General features: G+C 45.3%; 2 protein-coding genes and 1 long non-coding RNA gene across 6 annotated transcripts; 1 reads left to right on the top strand and 2 right to left on the bottom strand.

Annotated features, from left to right (window-relative positions):
• Nucleotides 1-5,663: 5,663 nt before the first annotated feature.
• LOC101758095 (carotene epsilon-monooxygenase, chloroplastic) lies at nucleotides 5,664-23,900 on the top strand. 4 transcript variants are annotated; one of them, XM_012842784.1, is made up of 13 exons: nucleotides 5,762-6,256; nucleotides 8,655-8,951; nucleotides 9,074-9,271; nucleotides 10,011-10,112; nucleotides 10,202-10,342; nucleotides 10,415-10,522; nucleotides 11,005-11,087; nucleotides 11,216-11,378; nucleotides 11,829-11,887; nucleotides 19,186-19,282; nucleotides 19,387-19,455; nucleotides 20,199-20,268; nucleotides 21,981-22,392. In XM_012842784.1, exons 1-10 carry the CDS (start codon nucleotides 5,762-5,764, stop codon nucleotides 19,190-19,192), a joined length of 1,653 nt encoding a protein of 550 aa, XP_012698238.1. In that variant the 3' UTR covers nucleotides 19,193-19,282; nucleotides 19,387-19,455; nucleotides 20,199-20,268; nucleotides 21,981-22,392. The 4 variants fall into 4 exon arrangements, with proteins under 4 accessions (XP_004983761.1, XP_012698238.1, XP_022679201.1 ...); XM_022823466.1 differs by lacking the exons at nucleotides 20,199-20,268; nucleotides 21,981-22,392 and adding an exon at nucleotides 23,426-23,900; XM_004983705.2 differs by lacking the exon at nucleotides 20,199-20,268.
• Nucleotides 16,864-19,443, bottom strand: LOC111255871. Its single transcript, XR_002676015.1, has 4 exons — nucleotides 19,304-19,443; nucleotides 17,806-18,078; nucleotides 17,608-17,699; nucleotides 16,864-17,300 (listed from the first exon to the last, which is right to left on the bottom strand). It is a non-coding gene; the product is annotated as an uncharacterized LOC111255871 (long non-coding RNA).
• LOC101758780 (myosin-3) lies at nucleotides 19,501-25,376 on the bottom strand. Its single transcript, XM_022829749.1, has 7 exons — nucleotides 25,020-25,376; nucleotides 23,838-24,035; nucleotides 23,616-23,738; nucleotides 22,708-22,745; nucleotides 22,404-22,524; nucleotides 19,632-22,313; nucleotides 19,501-19,506 (listed from the first exon to the last, which is right to left on the bottom strand). The coding sequence occupies exons 1-7, from the start codon at nucleotides 25,101-25,103 to the stop codon at nucleotides 19,501-19,503; spliced, it is 3,252 nt and encodes a 1,083-aa protein (XP_022685484.1). The 5' UTR covers nucleotides 25,104-25,376.
• Nucleotides 25,377-26,990: the final 1,614 nt, after the last annotated feature.

Raw genomic sequence — 26,990 nt, 5'->3', positions numbered from 1 at the left:
CGGGAGAAGCTTGTCGTATATAATATGAGCTCCGGCTAGCAAGTTAATTAGGCTGAAACTTACTCCAGCTGAATTTACCGGCTTGAATTCATTGGGATTATATTTTATATAATGAAAATAAATTTATAAGCTTATAGTACGTGTACGTACGCCTCAAACCTTTAAAATCTACTTTCACACTGAACGGAGTTTAGGCTTTTACGTAGCTTCATGGAATAGTATACCTCAAAGCCTGCGCAGCTACACGCTCGGATCAATCCGGTACCAAGCTCGAGGCTGGTTGATCGACAACCCTAGCTAGCTAAACAGCGCGTGTGGCTCGATGTCACTCGTGCTCCAGCCACCTTGATGCTCCTGTCCGTGAGCTGCTAGCTTTCACCTCGTGAAAATCCTTGCCACGTCCGATCATAAGTACTTTATTCCCAAATACTGCAAGTGCTAAGCTAAGCTAAGCTAGCGCGCCCTGTTTACTATCACCAGGATTATCATGTCGGGATCTGTAAACAGTAACTTTGTTCGAGCGCGGGGGGTAACTTCCAGGTCGGCAGTTTTAACTGCCACACTAGTGTTGGGCGCGCACTGCACGTGTGGATGGAAAGGGTCAAGGGGCGCCCGGCATCGGATGCGGCTCCCGACGCATGGGTTTCGGCACCCGAATCCGCAGCTGGCGCGGGCGTGCAGTGGGTTGCTCAGGTCAGCTTCCATTTACTACTACACCGCAAGCAGAAGGGCCACCACCAGTTGGGCTTCGGATTCACCTCGTCTCCACTCTCCAGGGGCCTGTCCTTTGGAAGGGCGGACCACGGCGACACCACGCGATCGAGGCTGCGGCCAGAGCCGGCCACCGTCGCGTCGCCAATCTCGCGCCATGCGCGCGCGTTGCCTGCAATGCGCGGCGTCAGCAGTCTTTGAAAACGACGCGTCCGCAGCTCTGTTTTTCCCTGCCGCGGGCTCACACCACGCGTGCCCATACGCGGCTGCGCCCCCGCCTCCGCCGCCGCGGACGCGCGAGCTAGCCTCGGATGCCGCCGCCCACTTCCTCACGTCGCCTGTCGTCGCCTCGCAGCAGTAGCTAGCGGCCCCGCCGGATGTCGACGTGACTACGTGTGACGAAGCTCCACGCATCGCCGCGCCGGCGTCTACCATATCCACCGTATTTGATCTTTTCTGTTTGGAAGACGTTCTGGCAGTTCTCATCCCTACGGACACGTACTATTGCTAGGAAATTTTTTCTTTATAAAACTATGACCGTGAAATTTTTTTTAATCTCTTGGTAAAATTTTCTTTAATTTCCAAGCAACATTCGTACTATTTATAAACCATCCAAAAACATAACAAGCACAACATTACTATCGATCAACCCGCCAGCCACGTAGCTAGGGAAGGGGACACAGACCCCTATGCTATGTAACTTCACTAATGCACACACAGATTTCACCATATATATCAAGGATTTTTTTTAATCCTCTAACAACTCGTTTATCACTACGTGACCCTCTTATATCTTGTTCTGGCTTCACCGCTACACACAACCGACAAAGGTCACTATGTGTCATCATCGTAGGCTTGCTGCAACAAAGATAAGCAGTTCCAACTTCATACAGCAAACATCAACCAAAGGCCCCCAAGTGTTGCCACCTACATATGATTTACCCTCCCACCCAAAAAAGATGAAAATACCAATGGCATGTCATCGTTGCTGAGTTCAACATACCCCACAGCAAAGTAGCTTTGATTCAACAAACGTAAGCCACCCAAGAGAGTTAGTGACATACCTATGCAACAAGTGACGGACTCAAGGAGGCAGGGCCTCGTCAAACTAGCAACATATGCCCGCACTAAATGATATCCACCGAGGCGGTACGGTGTGGGATCTCCTAGGCAATGCCTCCAATGAGAATACGATACCACGCATTGTCATCATCGGCCCAACAATAGTGGTTGAGAATTTTGGCTCGTCATGTCCCACCTTAGCCCTATACAAAAGGGGTAGAAATACCGCACAACAACCGTTGATCGCCCAAGCACCTAGTGTAGTGTGTAGGTAGTGACCAACACACGCATCCACTATAGTCGTTCTTTTTGCAAGCCCCTCATCGCCACGAGCCTGAGGCACCCACTGCATGCAGCTAAGACGATGCCCTATGCCCCCAACGGTAAGTGGACTTTGCCAACCTCTACTTGCAGCGACACTTTTGCATGACCTTAGTCGTTGCCTGATGCGGGAACGCCCGTTCAAAATCAGTAGACGTAGTATGATACCTCCATAGCCATGGCTCGTACCACACCATGTGTACACACGAGCTCGTAGCTTGACAACAGCTGGTGCCACGTGCCAAACTACCATAGTTTCATGCAACCTTCTAGCTCTTGTGTGGGCCTCGCTAGTGCCATGTCCAAGCACATGATGACCCCAGCCATTACTGCTAACAGGGTTAGCACGTCCCACGTGAATTTGCAACGAAGGAGGAGCTCGCGTGGCTGGATCCAAACCAGACAAACATGGATCTAGTCCACAACCCTTCAAATTCGGGGCAAGAGAGCGGTGAAATTGTTGCCACCGATGTTGGGGAGAGCTAGAAGGGGGATCCATAGATAATAATGCTATTTGGACCTGGAATTTCCCTATATACAGTTTAGGGAAACATTTATTCTATTTTATTATGCCATTAAAAATAATGGAGGGGGGGGGGAGAATACCGATTTAAGAGTCGTTCACTACTGCAATTCAAAAAAAAAATTAAAATTATAGTTAATGGTTCTAATTTGTTCTGAATTTTGCAGTCGGAAATCCAACTTTTCTCCTTTGTCATCTCAATAGAATAGAAAGAAAAGAGTAGTTTTCTAGTGTTAGCAATGTGTGTTTTAAGATAGAATCCATCGAGGAGAATAAGCGCAACAAGGGATCGAGGGGAAAGTTTTGAGGAGCTAAGGACCCCCAATTACCATGGTTGCGTCGATTTTCTTGTGGTGCACTCCGCGGTGGTGAGGTGAACAATGTTGGACGCGGGAGAACCGTGATGGTACAGTAATGTATTCCATCCGTGCATTAGTTGGTAAGACTTTTTTGTCATATATGAATGCTCACCAAGCTATCCACAAGTAGGGTTGCCAAAGGATTAAGCTTGAGAAGGGCTAAGTTTGGAGCCAAGACCAAAACTAATCCAAGCGTACTGAGTCAATACTGAGCATCGGGCAAGATGACTTCACTCATAATAAACTTTTTACTAAGCTTGTTTTAGTTATGTCCAGCTACAAAGTCACCCGATCCGTTCGACTCCATTTTGGCACCAAATGTGCTTATGTCGGTATTGAATACTGAGCTTATTTGATCTCAAATGCTAGCACATCCATATTATTAGTACTACTACTTAGAAAGCTAGCAACATTTTTTGCAACAGTACAAGAAGAATGCAAAGATCAAGCAGATAAGAGGGGCAGCTTCTAATCTCGATGATGCTCACTCATACTACAACACACGACGGCAGGCTTAGCTTCGTTCGAGCCAATGAATATCTCGAAGACTTGAACCTCAACCTTTGGAATCGCTGGAGGACGGCTGGAGCCTATGCTTATGGAGCTCGAGGCTGGCTGGTTGACAACCCCAAAGTGCGTGTGCTACTTGATGTCACCCAATGCTCGAGCTAGAATGATTCTCTTGTCCATGAACACTACTTCCACCTTGCCATCCCGTGGAAAAACCCTTGCCACGTCACTCTTGCGCAAGTAACCTATTGCCAGCAGGTCCTGCAATTGCTTTTCACCTTTGTTGGGATCGGCAAATAGTGGCTTGACTCAGTGGCGGTGCGTGCGTGCAGTGTACAGTACTGTAAGGCCAGTCTCAATAGGGATTTCATCAGGGTTTCATTCTCATTAAATACTGCGACACATCAGCAAAATTGCTGACTTGGCATACTAATTATGAAGAGAGAGAGAGAGCAACAGAGTTTCATCATGATGAAACTCTCCCGTCACAGTTACCAATACCGTTGAGATCAGGTGAAACCTGCACCGAGAGGAAATCATTTCATCCTCATACGCTTTCCTCCACCCGTCTTTGCTTCTCCCGCTGTCCTCCACCCGTCTTTGCTTCTCCACCCGCCTGAATGTTTACCTTGTAGGCTTGCAGCCTATTGCTCTGAACCTACTGACTACTACTAGAGTCAATATATCGTATATGTGTTCATTTTCTATCAGTACTCTAAATTTTTTTTCCAGCCTAAACTGGTACGGTGCTCCTCTCTCATAGTATATTTTATTTAATGTGAATGATACTGCTTTCTTATGAAGACTCATGCTTGTTTCTTCACTCTTCAGTGAGAATGCTACACCTTGAACATGAATTTGAGTACAGACCGATCACAATACTATGCTATATAATTCATGTAACATATTTGATCACAACACCATATTACAATTTAATGCTTTGCCTAACCTATAAAATAGTGCAATGAAATCTTGCATTGTGAGACCTCATAGTTTCAAAAATCATTTGATGATGTGCTACTTTGGTAAATGCATGTTGAAACTCTGCATTGCATAATCAGCAGTACGTAGGTACCGCGCGGATAGGCCGGTAACTTCAGTAGGTCGGCAGTAACTGTCACTTGGTGGTGGCGGTCAGTGCGTGCACGTGGGGGACGGAAGAGATTTGGCATAGGATGCGGCCCGCCGCGCATGGGTTTCAGCGCCCCGACGGCGGGCTGCTTGGCTGCTGCGGCGCATGGGTTTCGGCGCCCGAATCCGCAGCGCAGCTGGCTGCGCGCTCGCTGGTCAGCTTCCATTACAACGTACGGAGTACTCCTGCCCCGTCACCGCTGCCAGAGCCAGAGCCCACAATCCCCCCATCATCCGAGTTCGGTTCAGACTTTAAAATTTTGCTGCAATGCTAGGCCTCTTTGCTCTCCCCCCGTGTGGAACTGTGGACCATGCCCACGCCGACGCCGACGGGACCAAGCGTGATATGCTTGCGGCCGGCGCCAGCGACACGGCCGAACCCTCTCCGTCCGTCCCTGAAACGATAGCGACGCGTCCGAAACCTTTTCTTGCTTTTCTCCCGTGGCAATGGCATGGCCGTCGCGTTAGCATGTCTGAAAGTGATCCTTTTGTTCTGTTGCAAAAATGAAAAAAGAAGAAGGGAAAATGAACCTTTTGTTCAAACGCCTAACCGTCGGCGGCTTTAGGCGAAAATGACGGGCAGGGCATCCTATGTGCTTGCTCCCTAATTTCTTAAATTTTTGTGTGTAGAAAATTGCTGTCTCAGAGCGACAGAGGAGTTGCCGTTGGGTTGTCGTACAAGACGACAAGTTTTTTCTTCGGAGGATACAAGACAAGACAACATGTCTGGCTGAACTGGCATGATGGCATACGTATGCGATTTTACACTTTTTTAGAAGTCCCTGAGTTCTTTTTTGCTCGCTGTGCTTGTGCATATCCGCATTGGGCTGTATAGAACTCTGGGCTGCACTGCACGGACAATACGGCCCACGTGAGGCGGCCGACTAGAGAGAGCCCGCTGTCACATTTGGCCCACGGTACCCGCAAAAACCAACGGATTCAAAAACTCACGCGCTCCGTGAGCTGACAGTTGCTTCTCCCACCCACTTCCACGCGGGCCCCACCACATCCCCTTCCCCATTCCTCTCCGGCTGCTCCCCACGCCCCAAATCCCCCGTTCCCCTCCTCCCGCCTCTCCCCACCTCGGCAATCCCAATTTTCCTACACCCTTGCCGGAGCCCGGAGGCATCGGCCGGCGCGCGCGATGCCCGCCACCGCCTTCGCCCCCGCCTCCGCGTCGCCGCCTCCGTGGTCTCCGCGTCCGCCTCCTCGCCAGGCCCGCGCCCGCGTCCGTCTGCCGCCGCCGAGGAGCGGGAGCGGCAGCGATGGGGGCGGGGGCGACGAGCCCACGACGGCTACCCCGTGGGTGAGCCCGGACTGGCTCACGTCGCTCTCGCGCGCGGTTGGCCGCGCCGGCGCCGACGACTCGGGGATCCCCGTCGCGTCCGCTAAGCTCGACGACGTGCAGGACCTCCTCGGCGGCGCGCTCTTCCTGCCGCTCTTCAAATGGTTCCGCGAGGAAGGGCCCGTGTACCGCCTCGCCGCGGGGCCGCGAGACTTCGTCATCGTCAGCGACCCCGCCGTCGCCAAGCACGTGCTTCGCGGGTACGGGTCGCGCTACGAGAAGGGGCTCGTCGCCGAGGTCTCCGAATTCCTCTTTGGGTCCGGGTTCGCCACCGCGGAGGGCGCGCTATGGACCGTAAGCTCTCTCTCTCTCTCTCTCTGGGTCCGGGTTCGCCACTGCTTCACTTTGAATTTGTGCTTAGATGGGTTCCTTTGTAGTTTTACTTTTTAGAGAATGGAATGGTCGATCACAGTTGTAGGGCTCTATAACGAGTCGGAACAAATGCCTACTAGTATTCTTAGTATTTTCTGTTTGTTCTTGTTTTTTTATGTTCAGTTATTATGTTGGTCTTTAGGCCTTCCTGATGGGTCCAGACTCCACAGCCCACGAGAATTACATTATCTGGTTATGTTTGCAACCCTACTTTAGTGTCTGCTAGGTCTATCAGACGTCTGAGCCATCCTGACCAGGCTTAAACCTGGCAGGGACGGTCCTCTACTGCCATTGGATGGCAACAACCAAACCATCCTGTCTGTCACGCTCTGGCTTAGAGGTCGTGGCTCCTCAACCACACTGAAGTGCTTGCCACCTTTGTGGTAAAGGATGCAGTGGTACAATCCTATATAACAATTCCTGTTCAAGCAAGGATGTAATGTCTGATAGATCACCATGTCGACTTTTGTGGCTGATATTTTTTTGGATGTGGTAGTTTGTATAAATGTGCAGTGGATTTTTATTGGATGCAGTTTAGTTGCATCCCAAAAATGGTTTTGTTCTTGATTTTGGTTTCTCGTAGACAAAGAAGAGAGCCCCTAGTTTGGTGTCTTGCGTTGTTTTTCTTTTTCATTATTTGGTATATGAGATCTAAGCTGTTTGGATTAGTTTTTTAGTTTTCATTGTGGGGTGATGCAATGTCTCTGCTTTTTGAACTGTATAGAACTGCACGGTTTGGTTTCGTTGTTTTGACATGATTTGCCTCTAATCGAGTTTAGATGGTGTTTTAATACATATAAAGGGAGTATACTTCCTGTTGCATGGTTGCCTCTAAAGTAGTCGGTTCTGCAACCTCTTGCTAGGCAGGCCTTGCAGCATCGGATATCTTTATATGCTGATGATGTGGTAATCTTCCTACGCCCTTCTTCCAACATCTTTATATGCTGATGATGTGGTAATCTTCCTACGCCCTTCTTCCAACGACATTAGTGTCACACTAAACCTTCTCCAGCTCTTTGGTGAAGCTTCTGGCCTAAAAAAAAAATGTGCAGAAGAGCAATGTATTCCCTATACAATGCACTGAGATGGACAATGCTGCAATACAAGAACATCTTCCCTGCCAACTCTCAGAATTTCCCTGCAAATATCTTGGAGTACCCCTTTCTTTGCGCAAACTGACAAGAGCCCAAGTCCAACCGATCACTGACAGGATAGCAGACCAACTTCGTGGATGGAAAGCTGATTTGCTAACTTGGGCAGGAAGAAAGATCCTTGTTCAGTTTGTGCTCACATCCATGATTGTTTATTTGGCTATGGCTATGGACCTCCAACCTTGGGCTCTCAAGGCTATTGACAAAATTAGGAGAGGTTTCCTGTGGAAAGGAAGAAGAGATGTGAATGGGGGGCACTGTTTGGTGGCTATTGACAGTCACTCGACCACCTGAATTAGGTGGTCTTGGCATTTCTCACCTACAATATCTAGGATGGGCCCTCAGAATGCGGTGGATCTAGTTGCAAAACACAGAACCTGACTGCCTTCCCCATCCAGGTCCACCCTCGGTCAAGGCTTTCTTCTCCATGGCCATCATCTCAGAGGTTGGGAATGGCAGAAACGCTGCCCACTTTGTGACCAAGCTGAGGAAACAATCGACCACCTGCTAGTATCATGTGTCTTCACTCGACAAATGTGGTTCGGTTTACTGCAGAAGGTCAGCCTGCAGGCTCTTCCCCACAACCCAGCGATAATTCCTTTGATGATTGGTGGGCAAGAGTAACTGATAGAGTGAATGGTCAGATACAGAAAGGACTCAACTCATTGATCATTTTGGGAGCATGGTCAGTCTGGAATCATCGTAATCTCTGTGTGTTTGAGGGGGTCCTGCCTAACCTGAACGGAGTTATGGCATCCATAAGAGAAGAGATACACCTTTGGAGTTTGGCCGGGGCTCGAGGAATTTCCCATCTCCTTGCTCTAGTGCCAGTTAATGACTAGGTCTTTTGTCAGGTCAAGGTCAAGTTTATTTGTATGAAAAGGCGAGTGTAGAGGGTGTGAGTGTGTGGTGTTGTACGGGTTTCTAAACCCTTTAATCTTCTTAATATAAATGATACGCAGCTCTCCTGCGTGTTCGAGAAAAAAAAAAACTTCCAAGGGCTGACATATTTGATAAGTAGTAGTAGTGCAGTACATTAGTAGGGTTGTATCTCTTATCTTGCTGCAGCTATATCTTGCATATTTTTTGCACTGTTGTATTTGGGAGCTAAGTTCAATTGGACTGTAAGTTAATCCTTCATCTTACTACAAATTTGTTATTTATTTTAGGTGAGACGCAGAGCTGTTGTGCCATCCCTGCACAAAAGATTTTTGTCCATCATGGTGGAAAAGGTATTTTGCAAATGTACCGAGAGATTAATACAGAAACTTGAGCCATATGCTTTGAGTGGGGAACCTGTCAATATGGAAGCGAGGTTTTCTCAGTTGACATTGGATGTGATTGGTTTGTCATTGTTCAACTACAATTTTGATTCCCTCACAACAGATAGTCCTGTCATCGATGCTGTTTATACTGCGCTCAAAGAAGCAGAGCTTCGTTCTACAGATCTTTTGCCATACTGGAAGGTTGGTTCTTCTTTCAATTCATTCTTCTAATTTTGGACCTCACTTATGTTTTTCTAGTTAACTGGAAGAAAAGATAAATTGTTCGACTGATGTTTCACATAATCCTTGTTTATATGTGACAGATTGATTTTCTGTGCAAAATAATTCCAAGACAGATAAAAGCAGAGAATGCAGTTAAGACCATAAGGAACACTGTTGAAGAGCTGATTATGAAATGTAAAGAAATAGTCGAGGCTGAAAATGAACAGATTGAGGGCGAGGAATATGTAAACGAGGGGGACCCTAGCATTCTACGCTTCCTACTTGCTAGCCGAGATGAGGTGATTAACCTCTTCCACTTTTTTACAACATTTTGTTTCTTTTATCTTTGATTTCTGCAGTTTTTCTACTTGTATAAAGCTACTCACTCATCATGAAAAATAGTTGACATATTACTGCTTGTGACTTTCCATAACTTTTGTCTGATTATGGCTTTAATTATCCATTCTTCTACTGGTCCATCAAATTTTGAGTTACCAGGCTTTTAAAACCATGTATTTGATTGATCAGCTCATAAATGTTGCTAATGCTCGCTTTGTTGCCTTGCACGATGGGATGATGATTTGTTGGTCATGCAATTTCTGACATGGTGTCATTCAGCTCAAAATATCTTCAGGAAACAAAGGATACGTTTAGCATGGAACATATTACTATATGCAGTTGAATAAAAAGTAGAGTAGCTTTAGCGTGCCACTTCCTCTCCCTCTGAATGTGCACTGGAAGTCTATATCTACTGTTTTTATTCTCTATAAGTTAGGATTATGATGCTTTACCTATTAGAAGCAGCACATCATTTCTTTTTGTACAAAGGTGATTGCTAGGAGCATTTACTCCTTTCTTTTCCATCGATTTATGAACAGCTATCATAAAAGAGTGAAAACTTCCAGATAGAGTTCTTTCAATCCTTTTGTTTTGCTAAAATTTGACAATGCAAGATCTATTTATGCTTTTGTTGCTAAATTGCTCATGATCGATTTGCGTGCAGTGTCATATAACCATTTTACATTACATGCATTCCAGGTAAGCAGTGTGCAGTTACGTGACGATCTCTTATCGATGTTAGTTGCTGGTCATGAAACAACAGGCTCCGTACTGACATGGACAATCTATCTTCTAAGTAAGGTACTCTTGTAGTGCTATATTGCTTGCAGTAAACCATCTATCAACCAAAGTAACAAATATGTTGACTGCTCAGTGTTACACTACTGAAGGATCTGACTGCACTAAGGAGAGCTCAAGATGAGGTTGATCGTGTTCTACAGGGTAGACTCCCCAGATATGAGGATGTAAAGGAGCTGAAGTACTTGATGCGCTGTATAAATGAGTCTATGCGGCTATATCCACACCCTCCTGTAAATTCCTTGTGCTTGAGACAAGCAACTTTCTAATTGGTTTTTGTGACTCATGGACGTAAGTATTGGCAGGTGCTGTTGCGGCGTGCAATAGTTGATGATGTGCTTCCTGGAAACTACAAGGTTAAGGCTGGTCAAGATATTATGATTTCTGTGTACAATATACACAGGTCCCCTGAGGTACTTCTCCATCTGAATATGAATCATGTGCGACTGGCAGTCTTTGAGCTCTTTAAGGCAGCTGCTTTGCATAGGATGACATAGTGGAATATCGCATAGTTGTGTGTAATTCGATGAATTATACTGAGATCTTTTTCCAAGTTGCTGGAGGCTTACTAAGAAAATACAAATTATCGCTTACTAGCAGAAGTTCTCTGTCCTGCCTACATTGTTCTATCAGTTTCCACAATAGAGTGGTAACATGGTTTCAGGAAAATTATTTTTATTATACTGAGTTAGTTTGCTGCTAAATAGACCTGAAGTTTGAAGTATTATCATATTACATTGTTATCATATTTTGCTATCATTTGAAGTATGCTTTGCTATGCCTATTGTCATTGCTAGAGCTCTGTTCATATGATGTTTTCATCCATTTATAGCAATGCCTAAGTAAGCATTTAGCACTCTTGCATTTTATAATAATTGTTTTTCCTTCTACAAAGGTATGGGATAGAGCAGATGAGTTCATTCCAGAGAGATTTGATTTAGAGGGACCTGTTCCAAATGAGTCAAACACTGATTTCAGGTCAGAATACAACCTTGTAATATATTGTTTTTATCCTATCCATATGTTCATTTGTCATCTGATTGGTTTTATGTCATCTGGCAAATGTGATTGAACTGTGCCATGCTCCTGCAACGTTTCTTTCCCAGGTTTATCCCATTCAGTGGAGGTCCTCGGAAATGTGTTGGAGATCAATTTGCTCTCCTAGAAGCAATAGTGGCACTTGCTATTGTGTTGCAGAAGATGGATATTCAGCTTGTGCCAGATCAAAAGATTAACATGACCACTGGAGCTACAATCCATACAACAAATGTAAGGAAACTGCTATGCATCCCCCCCTCCCCCCCCCCCCACCCCCCCACCCCACCCCACCCCACACACACACACACCACCACCACCACTCTGGTTTTGTTCTATATATAGAACTATAGCAAAAGCGTGCTACTTAAGGGGCGCATTAGATGGAATTGAAAGGGAAGGGGTCAAAGTTCCTGGTGTTTCTCTATACTACCATCAACCAGATGACAAAACTAAAATTCTGAACACTACTGAATTGATTCAGTTATTAAAACCCGAAAGCATAGCCAAGTTATATTCTCAAGTTTCAACAAATTTTTCTCCAAGAAAGTAAAAAAGAACCAAATGACAGATAAATTTTGAATCAAGAAGCCCCTCATTTCATTTGGGTCTGTTCTAGTCCAAATTTCTGTTTCAAATCTGATAGCACGTCTGAATGGCTTCATAAGATGCTTATTGCTGCAGGGACTGTATATGAATGTAAGCCTGCGTAAAGTTCAGCAAGAAGCTGAGTTAGCACTGAGGTAAATTTATATTGTTCTATACTCTTCTTTGTTTTTACAGAACCGATAAAGAACTACAGTTTGCTCCCCTAAAAGAAACCTACAGTTTGCTCCGGTATTTTTTCCCTACGAGTTCTGTCACAAAGGTATTTTTAGCATAAATTCATTGTTGATTTTGTGATGAGGTTTTAAGATAGCAAATCATTTGTTCCCTTCATCTTATTACTTCCCAAACAGCGGGACGCTTAGGCCCTGTTTGGGGAGCTTTTGCTTTTCCAAAAGCGATTCCTGGAAAATCTCCACTTGCTTCCCCAAGTAGCAGCTTTTGGGAGAAGCGAATGTCACCTGTTTGGCTGTTTGGGGAGCTTTTCTTTGCTTTTTTGCCGTCGGTCGTCGATGTAGGGAGGACGGGAGGTGAGGGATGAGCTCGAGGGAGCGGCCGTCGAGGGAGAGCTTCGGGGCGGCGCGGCCGTCGAGGGAGAGCTTCGGGCGGCGCAGCCATCGAGGGTGGGAGCTCCGGATCTAGAGGTCAAATACAGGAGGACACAATTGTGAAAGCTTCGGGCGGCGCAGCCTGTAGCCCACACATAGCCCAAATACAGCCATAGGTCTGTGTACCTTCTTGGGCCTGGCCCGTGGGAAGTGATTATTTGGCTTAGACTTCAGCCGTTCCTGCGCCACACTACCCAAAGAATGGTGTCCATTATTTTTCCATGGTTCACGTAGCAGAGACAGAAAGAATGGTGTACGGGACACAATTGCATTGACGCGGACAAGGGGCTCACGAACCTGTACCAGCTGGGTGTTGCAAAACATGTTCTTTTGTGAAGGCCGTGGAAGGCTCCTGCAGGGAAAGCACCTTAGCATTCATGAACTGTTGTAGGAGTGCTACAATATGCGACCTTCTTATTTCCACTGGACGTATAGTACAAGGATATGGCGGCGATGGAGACAACAATTGGTCACGTAGACTTATTCAGGTTATCAACTAAACCTAGTGGAATCCGCTCGCCACGGCACTCAAGGAAACCAAAGGAGCTGTGCCAGCTTGGCAATGCGCAGCGCAAGAAACCGCCCAACGGGAGCTATCAAGCCCGAGCTCGTGCGGCCGGGTGACGTCACTACTCGCTTGTCCCGGTCGTGAGACGGCATGGATATAAAGAAGCTGGCAATTTCGTCGCGTGGGCCAGGCCGGGCCAAGGGGCGCCGCTGTCTCACTGTCTGACTGTGTCGCCCGTCCCCCACCGCGACAGCGACTGAATTCGAAGGTTACGTTGCTGGATAACTATGGTGGCGCGCTGCAAAGCCATAGATTAGTTGTGGAATTGTCATAAACAAGCGGCACTGAGACTAGCACTAGCGCTGGAGCCTGGAGTTTATTTGATCAAGCGAAACCGGAACAAAGTCATCTTTTTTAAGGATAAAAAAATGGGCGGAAAATATGCACAGGCATCTGCATCCAAACTCGAGAAAGTCGCCGAAATGAATCCCCGAAAAACAACTTAAAGTCAGCATGTCCATTCCACGTTCTTTTAACGCTTTCTAACATCGTTAACCACTTCGAAAGACGAAAGCACAATCACGCCTTTTTTTTTTCTCTCTCTCTTTGACATGTAAAATCAGCAGATCTTACGGGGTGTTTGGGAGGGGGTAAACTTTAACCCCCTCATTTTAGCTAGATTTTAGCCCTTCTCATCCAAACATCAGGACTAAAATGGAGGGGCTAAACTTTAGCTCCCCATAATCCATTAGTCCCTCCAAGGAGTGCTAAAATGGGTTAAAGAGGCTAAAAGTGGTTCCCTTGTCCTAAATTCCACCCCTTACCCCTCCCGCACCCTTTCTCTCTCCTCCGGCCGGCATGTCACCTCTGCCCCGCCGCCCAAGCCGCCTCCACCGGACCCCGGTGCCCAAGCTGCCTCCGCTTGGATCCACTTCCTGCGGCGCGGGGAGGGCCTGGATCGGACCTCCTCCTCCTCCTCCGACGCCGCATCCGCCGCTTCCTCCTCCCAGACGCCTGACGACCACTCGCCGCCTCCACGGGCTGAGCTGTTGCCTCTGCCCCGGCGAGCCCCCTGCGGCGGCGTCCCCTCCGCGCAGTCGCGTCGACGTCGCGGGCTCCCCTCCGCGCCGGTCGACCCCACAACTCATCCGCCGGCGTGGATCGCAGACCCCGCGGAGCCCCAGCCGCGGCGCTCCATGCGCAGCTCCAGCAGGCGGAGGAGGAGGCGGAGGAGAGGGGCATCCGCTGCCCCGCCGCTCCTCCACTGTTAATCCATTGATCGGGCCTCGAGGCGGGTGGTGCGGCGGGCGGGGGTGTTGGCTGCGGTGCGGAGGCGGGCTACGTCGGCGGCGCACGAGGGCGGCTGTCAGGAGGACGTGGGATCTGGGTGCGGCGGTCGAGCTACGCGAGGAGGTGGTCCACCGCCAACGCCGAGGATGAGAGGAGGATGTGGCTGCCGTGCTTGCTCGATTGGAGTTGACAAGGAAGGAGTTGTGGAGGGGTAGAGGAGAGGAGATAAATGAGGGTAAAAAAATCTTTTGACAATCAAAGTGTTAAAGTTTAGCCTCCTATCTAAACACCTCACAGTGCTAAAGTTTAGCACTCGGAAGACTAAACTTTAGTCGTAGTACAGCACGAAACCAAGCCAAGCCAACATTCAGCTACAAACATGCCACGCATGAACCGGGCAAAACTCTCCCTCTCCCCCTACACCTGCCACGCCCACAAACAGAGTCGCCTGTCTGTCCGCGCGCCCCGCGCACGCAGCTAGAGAGGCCGGGGGGCATGGCCACTGCGCGCGCGAGTAGGCGCCTCGCCGCGGGCGACGGGCCGCGGGCCACGCCGGCGGTCGGCCCGGCGCCCGGCGGCCGGACGCAGTTCAACCTGTCCTCGGGCGCGGCGACGGCCGTGGTGTTCGTCTCCATCGTGCTCTGCTTCATCCTGCTCTGCACCTACTGCCGCTGCGCCCGGCAGCGCGCCATCGCGGGGGCGCGCCGCCGCGTCATGCGCGAGCTCGTCCCGGGCGCGGCGCTCTTCCTCCGCCCCTCCGCCGCCGCGTTCCCTCCCGTGGTGCCCTACGCGGGGGCCGCCAAGAAGGGGCTCCCCGAGGATTGCCCCATCTGCCTCGAGCCCTTCGGCGACGGCGACGGCGTCAGGGTCGTCCCCGCGTGCGGACACCTCTACCACGCTCCCTGCATCGACCGGTGGCTCGACATGCGCAACTCCTGCCCCGTGTGCCGGTGCGCCGTGGCCAGCCTCTACGACGCCGGCCGCGCAAGGGACGCCGTGGCGGTGGCTGTCGCCCGCGACGGTGCCGACGACGACGACGACGACGACGACCAGGAGGCCGTCCTGGAGCGCGTGGTCGCGATGATCGAAGCCATACGAGACGAACAGAGAGAAGAGGCGGCGGCGGCGGCCCGGCGCGCGCTGCCGGCGGAGACGGAGGGGTCGTGACGCGTACATATTTGCGGTGCAGGTACAGCTAACTTTAGCGGGTAAATTTGTTTGTAGTTTCGGTGTGACAGCATATAGATAGGGCTAGCTGATGTGATTCTTCACCTCACCATTTTCTGACAGCAAAGTTTTCTTGAATTGTGTATAATTGAAGTTCTAGCGTGAGATGATTGATGTTTTTTTACTGGTTCAAGAAATGGTCATGACCATTTAAATGCTCTGTAATTAGTGTTGCTGCGTACCTACTTTGACAGTTCATTTCACCAAGGCAAGGTTCACAAGAGGCAATATTAGATGCAAGCAAGCAACAATGGACAAAATAACCCCACAAGTACATAACCCTTTGGTATCTCAGCTTCCACTAATTGTGTAGTGGTTGATCATATTGGGTTGGGGAATATAGCCAACAACCCCTTTTAGTTGGACAAATCATAAGCCCAGCGAAGCTTTATTCCCAGGTGTATCAAATCATACAAATTTGTCTGCGTAATCTAAATATTCTGCCGTTGGACACCCGTCCAGAAATTGAGAAAGAGGCCTCCTCCTCGGAGGCAAAAGAGAGCTGTAGAATCATCGCCGACCCCTCACCTGCCGCCCTTCCATGTTAGAATAAGGCTTCGGAGGAGGCCAATGACAAGGCTGGTTAGGTTAGGTGGTGCCTTGGGTTACATTTTTTGTTTGACAAAATGCCAGGTATAGGATGTGCCAATTTCACTTTGGTCCCGTTTGGATCATTGGAATTGAATTCCATTCTAATAATCATAATTTAGACACAAATTAACTAAGCTAATATAATTGTATGTGGAATATATTTGTATATTATTGTTGGCGATATGGGAGAGATACTTATGTGCTGCACTTCTATATAGAGAAGCGAGTTCAAGAGCGTGCTATAAGAATTGAATTCCATTCTAATAATTATAATCTATAGAATCAATTTTCATCTCCCACCCCATGAATTTAAGATAGGCTTATATCTAAACTTTGGAAAATTGTGGATGCCACGTTCCAAGATAAATTAGCCTACTCCATTAAGTAGATTCCAATTCCTTTAAATGAAGGGATCCAAACGGACCTTTGAGAAAAAGCCAATTATAGGACGTGCCAATTTGTCACTCGCACGGGTGCAAGCTGATAGACAGTGACAGGTGTGATAGAGTATCTTATTTTCCTATAATTTTCTTTTCTTTTTTTATTTTGTAAGGCTCGTAGGCAAGCACAAGCACGGAAACATGGTAGCCTCAGTTTTCTGAATCTCTGTCTCTGTCTAGCAACAGCTTGCACTTTTTTACGCGCCACGAATTCACAATTACTGGTACTTGTCAACGTCTTTTAATTGAACAAGATCGGGGATCATTCATATATACGGATCGCTGAATGTAGCACTCCTGTGTCCTGTTCAATGCTTATGCGAGTGAAAAGACAATAAGCTGGCATCCGTCCAGGCTGGGCATCAGACATTCATTTGCCCGATTCTGAATCATCGAAGAAAAGGCTATCACACCAATTCACCAGAGAGTTCAGATCATGCAGCAGCCCAAAAAAGAACGTGGACTCTGGGCACGTGAAGGGATTACATAGACAAATACGAATCATATGTATAGGTCAACGAAGAGTCACCTACAAGTTCTTTGAAGAGAGAGATGAACTACTGTATACCATCTATCTAATCCGTTTTTCAGGCACAGTCCACAGGAGGAGCTACATCAATCAACAGCTATGTTGTCTGTGATGTAAAAGGCAGGGTGATCCGTGTGGTCATATGAACATGAGTTATCACTCTAACCCATACAGTCACATAGTGTCGAAAGTTCAGAACGTGTCCGATATGTATCAGGGAATCCCAGGTTCTGAGAATAGTCGTCGTTCCATTTGTGTCTCGGATTGGAGAGCCTTAGTTCTTGGTGCATTTGCCTAGTTAACATGATGGCAGCCCCAAGGATCTGGACGCCTCTGCCATTTTTTACAACATTCTTCCTGGCAATTAGACAAGCAACGGGTTACATACAAGAGAAGGATTAATGCTATACAGCTGTCGCAGAAGAATTGAAATGATTCCTTGAGCATAAAGACAGTTTTTTGCAAAAACAATGTGTTGTGCTGCTTGATGGTGTTCATCAAGTAAAGCAGAGGAATTAGCCTAGGTGTCCGAAATGAGGGTTTTGTATTTTGGAAATAAAATCTCATTATCTCATGTACCCAAATTGAAACTAATCAATAGAAAAATTGCTTCCTAGGTGAGGTGTTGCGGTGACCTGTCCATCAATATGATAATATGCCTTACCAGGATATGTTTCTTTTCCCTTTTGTGGACGGTGTGTTTTCTTGATATGAATGACAGAGCTCCTGCCCTTGATTCCGAAAACAAATGGCTTCCTTCAGTTCAACACAAGTAAGAAACAAGATGGTGTGATACACTTGTTTTTGTGGAATCAAATGCAATCAGCATTCAAACAAACATATGAATACATGGAGCAGGTACCTTCACTGTGCTGGGACCTGTAGCCCTCATAACTATGGCACCCAGTAGGTTTTGAGCTCTGTCACTAATTGCTAGAACCACCGCCCTTTCTTTGCATTTGCGTTTTTAAGCTCCATCACTAATTCCTCCCGCTGAGCCTCTACTTCCGCATACTGCATGCTTACGTTGAGTAAGCGGTCCTGCATGTCCTTTAGTTCTGACTCCAGTTGTGCTATTTTATCATCATTATTCTCCTCGCCGTCCTTGCTCCCAGATTGCCCCTCTGGCATGGGACTGCACAGAGTAAAAAACAATAATATGATCTACTGGAAAGTAGCCGCAATAAGGTCAGGAAAACATTTTTTTTGCATATTATGTTCAAATGAGAAAAACTTTCATGATGTGAGCATTATGTTGTGTTATTCAGAGACAGTAATACATGCTTAACAGGACATGATGTACAGTCAAGTGAAGCATCAGTCCACAGAAGCATGTAATACAGACTTGAGTGATTTTATACTGTTTGCCGGAAACAGCATGGAGACTGTAAAATAGAAGAATTTGCATATCTAGTTGGTGCATATTTCAAATGAGAGTTGGTCATAGTTTGTTTCTTAGTGGTTAGATTCTTATTTGCTTTAAGTTCTCTTTCAGTGTATGAATTGTCTGAAATGGTCTCAGCCAAGCCAGCCAAGTCCTTGTATTCCCTTGATCGAGTATATGGAGGAGAGCTGTGTATCTTTGTATTAAGAAGAAACGATTTTAGTTTTACAATGCGGACCTTAAGAGGCACATGCACAATGGATTACACATGCGAGGACTATGTGGATGACTAGAACAACCAAAAGCTAGAAACAAGGATCAGCTGATCAGATGATCACGATGCTGAGTGCTGAACCGCACGGCCATTGATCCCTGCCAGAAGCTTTGCTCTGGCCTGCAACCACAGACTTCCCTCTTTGATGATCCATTCACCACCTGGGTGTCAGTGGCCTCTGGCTCTGCCCGGTTGAACACCCTAGCCAAGCCAGCCAAAGTATTTTTCTCATAACCAGACTTTGTGCCATGACCAACTCAACCCTGATGCAAAGATACACGTTTCTCTCGTGTGTTCTAGAAAATAAAAGTATGGGTTCGCAGATTTGGTGTGTTTCTGAAGAATGATGCTCTTTCTTGTTGGTAGTTGGTCAATCCTGTTTGGCAATACTGATTATCATTATAGCCTAAAAACTTATTTGGATCTCTAATAGTGATTGATAGTCTATACCAATTCAAAGAACAGAAAAATATTTGTCCAGACTCTACAACAGTCTTTACTCTCTTGTTAGTAATTAGTATGGCAAGGACTATTTCAGGGCAATAATGATTAACAGTATTAGCCTCACATTTTTTCGTTCACAGAATGTAGGAACTAAATCAAGACTTTGATATGCATACATAGAAAATTAAATCTCGGGGAGAGTGTATATTTCTGGTACGAAGTTGGGGAAGCGACAAGGTATGTGCTGAATTGCATTACCTCTTCAGCTGTGTCCTATACATGCTATTTTCCTCCAGAACCTCGGCAAGTCTACTTTCCAGTGATTTGATCTTTGTTTGCAGGTCTGGTTCCTCATTAACTGGAGAAGAACCTCCGCTGTCAGTAGCTAGATCATTGTTCCCCTAAAAAAGGTAAGGAAATGGCCAAGAGAAACTAGTCAAGTCGGTTTTCACACTTCAAATCTAATTTAGCATAACACAAGTTCCATATGTTTCAACAGAAATGAACAAAAATTTTCTCTACTGAACAAAAAACCTGAAAGCATTAGACCTTTCCCATTGTTGGATAATAAATCTAAATGACTCACCTGTTTTATGCTGCTCTCATGCTTTGCTTGAATGGCTGTTTTACTTTGCTTTTCGTCACCGATGTTGTTGGAAGTATCCTGCATGTGTGCAACTTTGTCCGTTAACATGGCCTTTTGTACCTTTAGTCCATCACATTCTTCAGACAACAACCTAAGTAGCTCTTCGAGTTTTCCCTTTTCAAACTTAGACTCATCAAGGGAACTTTGCAGTTTCAAAAGTTCATCCTGGAGGCCTGCTATTTTCTGGACTTGAATTTTTAGTCCAGAATTTTCTTCCATTATTTGATGTTTCTCATAATCACTAGATTTAAACTTCAGTTCTAGTTCATTTGAAGTTGTTCTTAAATTTTCTTCATTGGATTTAGCAGCTTCCATCAACCTTCTCATATCCTCAGCATCTGTTTTCAGCATTTCTTCATTCTGTTTTGATGTATTGAGTGAATCAAGGAGGGATTTAATCTTGCTTTTAGACTCCTTACGTATATCTTCCAACTGAGATTCGTGATGTCTCAACTGTTCATTGACATCATTAAGATTAGCCTCAAGTTTTGCCTTGTCTGCTCGAAGGATGGAGGCCTCACGAATAGTATCCAAAGTGGAACTTTCCCGCTCCTCGTGTGTTGAAGACAACTGTGCAGTAAGGCTCATGATCTCCCTCTCAAGATTCTCTACCTCGATTATTTTTTCTTTCTCAATCTTATTTAAAAGGGAATGTGCACGGTTTATCCGTTCTTCATGCTCCTTGTGCTCCTGAAATACATTCTCCAGTTCCAGGAGAAAAGATTGCTCTTTTGAAGATATATCTTTCTGAATTGAAGAAAGCTTTGCCTCTAGGAACTCCACGGTTTTGCAAAAATCTGTGGTCTTCCTTTTCGAGTGCTCCAGTTCCTGCTCTAGTTGTGTAGCACAGCTATGCAATTCCAACTTTTGCTTCTTTAGATCAGCTGTCAATGCTTGAAGAGAACTGCACTCCTCAACAAGATTGTCAACTTTAGCTTGTAATTTAGCATTCAATCTTTTTAGAGTCTCTGAATCCTCCTGTACTTCTGAAAATCTTTTCTGAAATGCCAGATGTTTTTGCTTCAGTTCTACCTTTTGAGCTTCCAACTCTGCTTGCTGCCATTGTACTTTATCCTTGAGATCTATGATAAGTGTTCTAGAATCATCCATTTGCACTATACATGACTCGTACTCACTTGTCAGATTAGTCAACTCAGCCTCCATTCCAGAAATGGACTCTGACAATTCTATTTTTTCATCTTCCAGCCTTGATATATGCAATTCTAGTTCCACTTTGTCGTTTTCAAGCTCATGTATCTTCCGTTGAAGAACATTATCTATAAAGGTTTCCATTTCTAGTTTAGAATGCTGCAAGCCTTCAATCTCTCTTTCTTTGAGCTGAACTCTACCCTTCAGCAAATTCAACTCAGATTCAGATTCCTCCAGTTCTGTAGCACAGGAATTGCTAAGGTTCTCTCTTAGTTCAGATAATTCAAGAGTTCTCTCTTTTAGCTCCTCTTGGCTTTTTTGGAACTTCTCTTCTAGTTCTCTGGACTCCGATTGAAAATTCAGCATCCTCAGTTCAAGGTCAGCACATTTTCTTTGTAGGTATTTTACTCTAGATTTTGATGTCCCAGAAAGATCCCCAGCATTTAACATTTCCTGAATATCAGAGATGCAGGAATCCTGTCCTTCTACCCCACTCACTTCTTTCAACTTGTGTATAAGTTCCAGATTTTCCTCTGTTAATTCAGAACAATCATTCTCAAGCTCTTCCATTTTGACCTTCAGATAGTCATTTTCCTTTTCCAGTTCAAGATATATAGCATCAGAACCAGCGCCACCTGCATTTTCTATATTGAGTAAACGATCCAATTTCTCCTTCAATTCTACAATTTCATCTTCTTTCAGTGACAGCTTCCTTGCCCACTCTGCATCTTCTTGAACTGATAATGCATTTATGGGTAACTCAGGATCAATCACATTGCTCATTTGAGAAATAGAGGAGATTTCTGCTCTCTGTGCTTCTACTGTTTCTTCCAGTTCTTGAAGAATAGAAACAAGCTCTATATTTGCATCTTGAGTCTTCTTCAGTTGTATTGTTAAGTTTTCATTTGATTCTCGCAGAAACTGCACCTCATCTTTTAGTTCATGCTGGACATCTATTGCATCACCAGACTTGGCAAGTCCTGCAACAGTTTGTCGTGCTGTAGCTACTTCAAGAGACAATTTCAATTCTTCAATTTCCTGTCTTAACGACTCCTGTTCCGCCTGTGAAGCAGAAAGTTCCAGGAGTAGCTCAGACTGTTTCTCAGATTTTTCATCACATTCCTTCTGCAATGTCTCTAGGTCGTTTTTCAACTGGCGAGAATGAGCCTCCCACATTTGTGCCTCAGCAAGGAGTTCCTCAATTGTTTCTTCAGCAGTGTCAAGAAGATCTTTGGATGAACCAGATGCCCCTGACGATAAATGAGCAAGACCACTTAAGGATGACTCAGCAGTATTCTCCTGCAGCATGTTTTGACCTGGAGTTTCAGAACTGAAAGATGAATCATTAGATCTAAAAACCAGATCACCATGATCCACACTAATATTGTCGATAAAAGAACTAGCAGTATCTTGCCTCCCTATGTACAATCCCCCATCGGAATCATCCCTAGGGGATGATGTGAAGCTTGCGTCCTGAAATACATTTCGCAGTATGTATTGGTTTTACACATAGTAATCTTAATAATTAATAATAAAAAAGAGTTTTGAGCAAGGGAATCATACCCTAATTCCTACTTCGTCTTGATGAACAACACCTAAAGGATTTCTTGACGAAAAATGAGCATTCCTGGAGATCATGCTATTAGAATCATCAGCTTTGCTGTCCATAACATCATCAGTTGGACTATGGCCACCGAAACGAGGAGATAGTTCATTGAATAGTTTCATACCACCGTATAGTGGAGAAAAAGAAAAAAATTAAGTTCAATCAACAGCACAAAAAAGGTTGTAACAGTTAACACTACCAAGTAGGTGATCACCTAAGACATAAGATATAACCAAAGCAACAGCAGGAATAATCAAGTACCTTGATTTAGACTTCATGCCAAGACATTGAATCTTAAGCTGCACATAAGAATATTTACATAGTTATAAGTGAATATATGGGAAAACAACTACATTCTTTTCTGTTGAAAGTTTCTCAAACTCGACAACCCGAGCTAGCTCCCTCTAGAAAGCTACTTGGACCCAACTCACCCCAAGGACAGAAAAGTTGTGTCGCACAAATGGGATACTGCTCAACCACTACTTGAAATCTCAAAACCTACAACATTTAGTATTTTTGTTCTCTGGATGGAAAAGTGCAGACTTTTTGCAAATTATAAGACACACGAACATCTCAGAATCCAAAAGATTTAGTATCAACATTTATTGCATACAATCAAGAATCTTCACAAAGACAAAAGGGCAGAAAGTTGATTCATGAGCTCATTTGCAGACTTAAATGATGGTTAAATCAAAAAGAGTATGGATAATGTCTTGAATGCACAAACTGCACGATTTTAGTAACACCAGGTTGTACCGTTGTACGCAGAGAGTGGCAAACTGCAAACCACAAGCTATAGTATATCATTTGTGGCACCAGCACGGCAGCACTCTCTTGCAGCTATAAACAAATTCACCCGTCGATGAGCATCGACAACCAACTAATTCTGATGCCAGATCACATGAACAGCAAAGTAGTTCATGGAATTATCAATTGTGCAGGAATGGTAAGACTGCAAAGTAATACAATTTTGATGCAGGTCAAGAGAGCAGCAAAGTAGTTCGACTTATTAGAACAGCAAGGTAACTCCATGTTTCAACTTTCAAGTTGAAGGCTAAACATACAAAGAATGAACTTCTGGAATTTCTGAAACGAGTGAAACGTATGAAAACAATGGACTTTCTGGAATTCTCTTATTTGGAAAAGAAGACAAAGCTATCGAGATCAACCTGTAAAACTGTTCCAGAATTGCATTTCTTCAATGGCAACGAGATTGCAGTTGGGTCTACTGAGCCCAGATAGTTAGTCAGGTTCAGGGAAACTTCCCCGAGAATACCAGATTTTGTTGATCCCTGTAATAGGAGATGTTTTGCAAGTACCACAGCAGTATAGTAGACAGAAATCCAATAGAAAACTTACAGAAAACACAAGTACTAGCAACAGTACTATACCATGGAAACAGCAATCCTGCACTGACAATCCTCAAATTCTTTTGATGCTTCATCTTGAGAAAACCAAAGTGATTCCAGGATGGAGTCAGGCCATTGACAGATTCCATTTCGAGCGGCAGCTTTACTGGACCTGGCAATTGTTTTTCCTGTGTCCACTGAGATGATAGATATTAACAGCCTGTCAGATACTACTGGCACCTGTAAAGAAAAAAAATCAGTTAGAAACAACATTAACAATGGTACCTGCTGAGCACCTAAAACAATCACGTCAATAAACTTGAGCATTTCCGGACATCACCCAATATTACCACTAGAATGCACCGAGATACATTTTTTAGGGAAAAATAAACACTAAGTTCACAGGCATGAAATATGAATGGTGTTTCTTTGTCACTGTCATGGAACAAATAAAATTGTCGTGTACTGTTTCACTTGTATGCTATGATTCGTGCCACCATGCCTACTTCCAAGAAGAATGAGTACAACCCACTGAGTAAAAAATGTCAAGGCCCCTTGTACAATCAAAGTTCCAAACGACCTTCAAACTATTGCAATGTTTTCATTGGAAGTTCAGAGCTACTATTTCTAAACTTCATAAAACTTCATGACCATTACAATTAGCAATGGCATGGAAGCACATTCCTCCCCACAGAATAAGGAAATGGTGCCACCTACAGATGCGTCCACTATGTTCTATTCCATTCAAGAGGAGGGGTTGATTATCTCGAGTGAGTGAAGAGTGATCATTTAAATAGCCTCATGGTTTATAATATGTTCTGAATTTTCCACTGATCATTACAACTACCAGTGACCTTTATTGCTAAACTGAACCACGCTCAACAACGCCAAGGAGGAAGCTTTTTTCCACTGCATGAAGTGCATATACATTTCCTACTGACAAGCAATGCACGTTAAGATTGCATTCAATGTATACCATCAATCAATTTTCTGATCCATTGCACGATCACCAATCACCGCATACAGATTTTTTAATTAAAAAAACCTGAACCTCTTCGCGGTTAACCAATCATGTACGACGGATTTCCTAGCCCAGAATAAGGATCGCTCAAAATCCCCAATGCAGCCGCTCTCGCGACGGGAACCACCGATCGCACGACCTCACACGAACGGCTGAAACGCAATGCGTGATGAGGGGGGAAAAACGCAAAATCTCCACGTCACCTGGACGGCGCGGAGGTTGGAGAACCTGAACTCCACCCGCTCGCCGAGCCGGTCCGAGGCGCGGCGCTGGCTCAGCCGCGACATCCCCGCCCTCGCCTCCTCCGCCGCTCGTCGCTCGAACGCGCGTGATGGCCGCCCTCAATCTTGGCCCCGGTCACTGGACCCTCCTCCGCGCCGCGGCACTGCAGCTGCACGGATCATTGCGAAATGCGGGGAAGAGAGGGATTGCGGTGGGGGAACCGAGGCGGGGGATCGTCGGACGCGGTGAAGAGGTCGCACTTTTTTTAGCAAACGGGTCCGGGAGCTTACCGCGGGGCCGGGGCGCCCTTCCCTCTTTCCCTTCTCGGGAAAATCTCGTTCTCGTTTGCGATTTTTGGCTAGTTTTTGTTGCGACACTGTTTGTACACTTGTACTGCTACTCTAGTGGCACATGAGTTAACTTGGAGGTTTTGTTTTTTAAATATAAGTAAATATGTATACACGTGTGTATATATACGTAGTATGTATATATATGTATATGAACATTTATCCTTATAAACCACCGTAGGCGAACACGCATACACTTATTTATACATACACATATGAACATCTATCCTTATAAATCACATAGGCGAATACGCATACACTTATGTATGTATATGTATATGAACATGTATCCTTATAAATCACCATAAACATTTATCGTCATCTTATGTATATCTACATAAAAATATAGATACCCATTTGCTTAGCATCTGGTCAGCTTAATTCGATCGCTACAATTAATAGCGGGGCATCTCTTAATTGGTTAGGTCATCCAAAGTGAGAGGTTTTATTTTAATATTTTCAAGAGTGACGCATCATCTAAGAAATTTAGGTTGATGAATGAAAAGACTTCCAATGCACAATTTCATTTAACAGTTTCATAGACAAGTTATATCATTATTGCGTGGCAGGGAACTGGACGGAATTGGATGAAATGAAACCTTCTAGCTCCCTATACAAGTTTTTACGCGTTTTATAGTCTTAAATATAACATACACCTAGTTTTCATCCTGAAAAACTTCTACAAACCCCGATGTGAATGGCTTTATAGTGTTTAGTGATAAAATTCAATCAATGCTCACTTCTTAACAATATATTGCAACAATGCTAAAACACTTTTGAGCTAATTAAAGTCATATATAAAAGGAACAGAGGGGTATCTATTTTCCTTTCGTTGTAGAAAAAAAGAGAGAGGGAAGATAAGAGAGGAAACAAAAACACAATGTGTTTGTAAAAATCAGATCTGAGCAAAATCTGGTCCGGCCTAGCCCGATCGAGCCTGGCATGCTAAAGCCCGACACGGCTAAAGTTTAGCTCGGCCGGAAAAGCCAGGCCCAGTGCTTGCTCATGGGTGGGCTTGGGTATAAATTTTAGGCCTGAGTTTATATCGGCCCGGTCAGGTCCACGGAAAATGCTCGACTGACCCACTTAAGTTCGTTGTCATGTGCCTGCTGAGTGTTGTGAGATAAGGGTAATTAGCAGCACTCTGCTTCACAGAAAAACAGCTTTACTCCACTAACTCCATCCTTTTTGCAGCTCTACTCGATCAACTTCAAAAAGTATGAAGTTATTGTACGTGTTTGGCTGATTTAAATAGTGCTTCAACTCCAAAAACATAGGAACTCATTGTGGATAGTTTATTTTACCCTATATGAATAGGTGCACGTGTCACTCTATTATATTTTCTCACCTCCTCTTCCTCTCTCCTCTTTTCAGTTTTGGACACTGCTGTCTGTATTACGAGAAATCATCGTGATTCCTGATAATTGCAGAACAGGTAGACCACACGGAGGAGCAGAGCCATCAGCGGATCTCCGGGCCTGTTCGCTTCAGCTTATAAGCCGGCTGAAAAGCTGAAACGGCTGATTTGTTGTGAGAGGAAAACACTGTTTGATGGCTGATAAGCCGGCTGAATAAGCTGAAGCGAACGGGCCTCCTTCTCTGCTT

This window comes from Setaria italica, chromosome IX (genome assembly GCF_000263155.2).
Source record: "Setaria italica strain Yugu1 chromosome IX, Setaria_italica_v2.0, whole genome shotgun sequence".
NCBI lineage: Eukaryota > Viridiplantae > Streptophyta > Magnoliopsida > Poales > Poaceae > Setaria > Setaria italica.
Note: the sequence above shows the minus strand (reverse complement) of the source record. Positions and strands in the feature narration are given on the sequence as shown.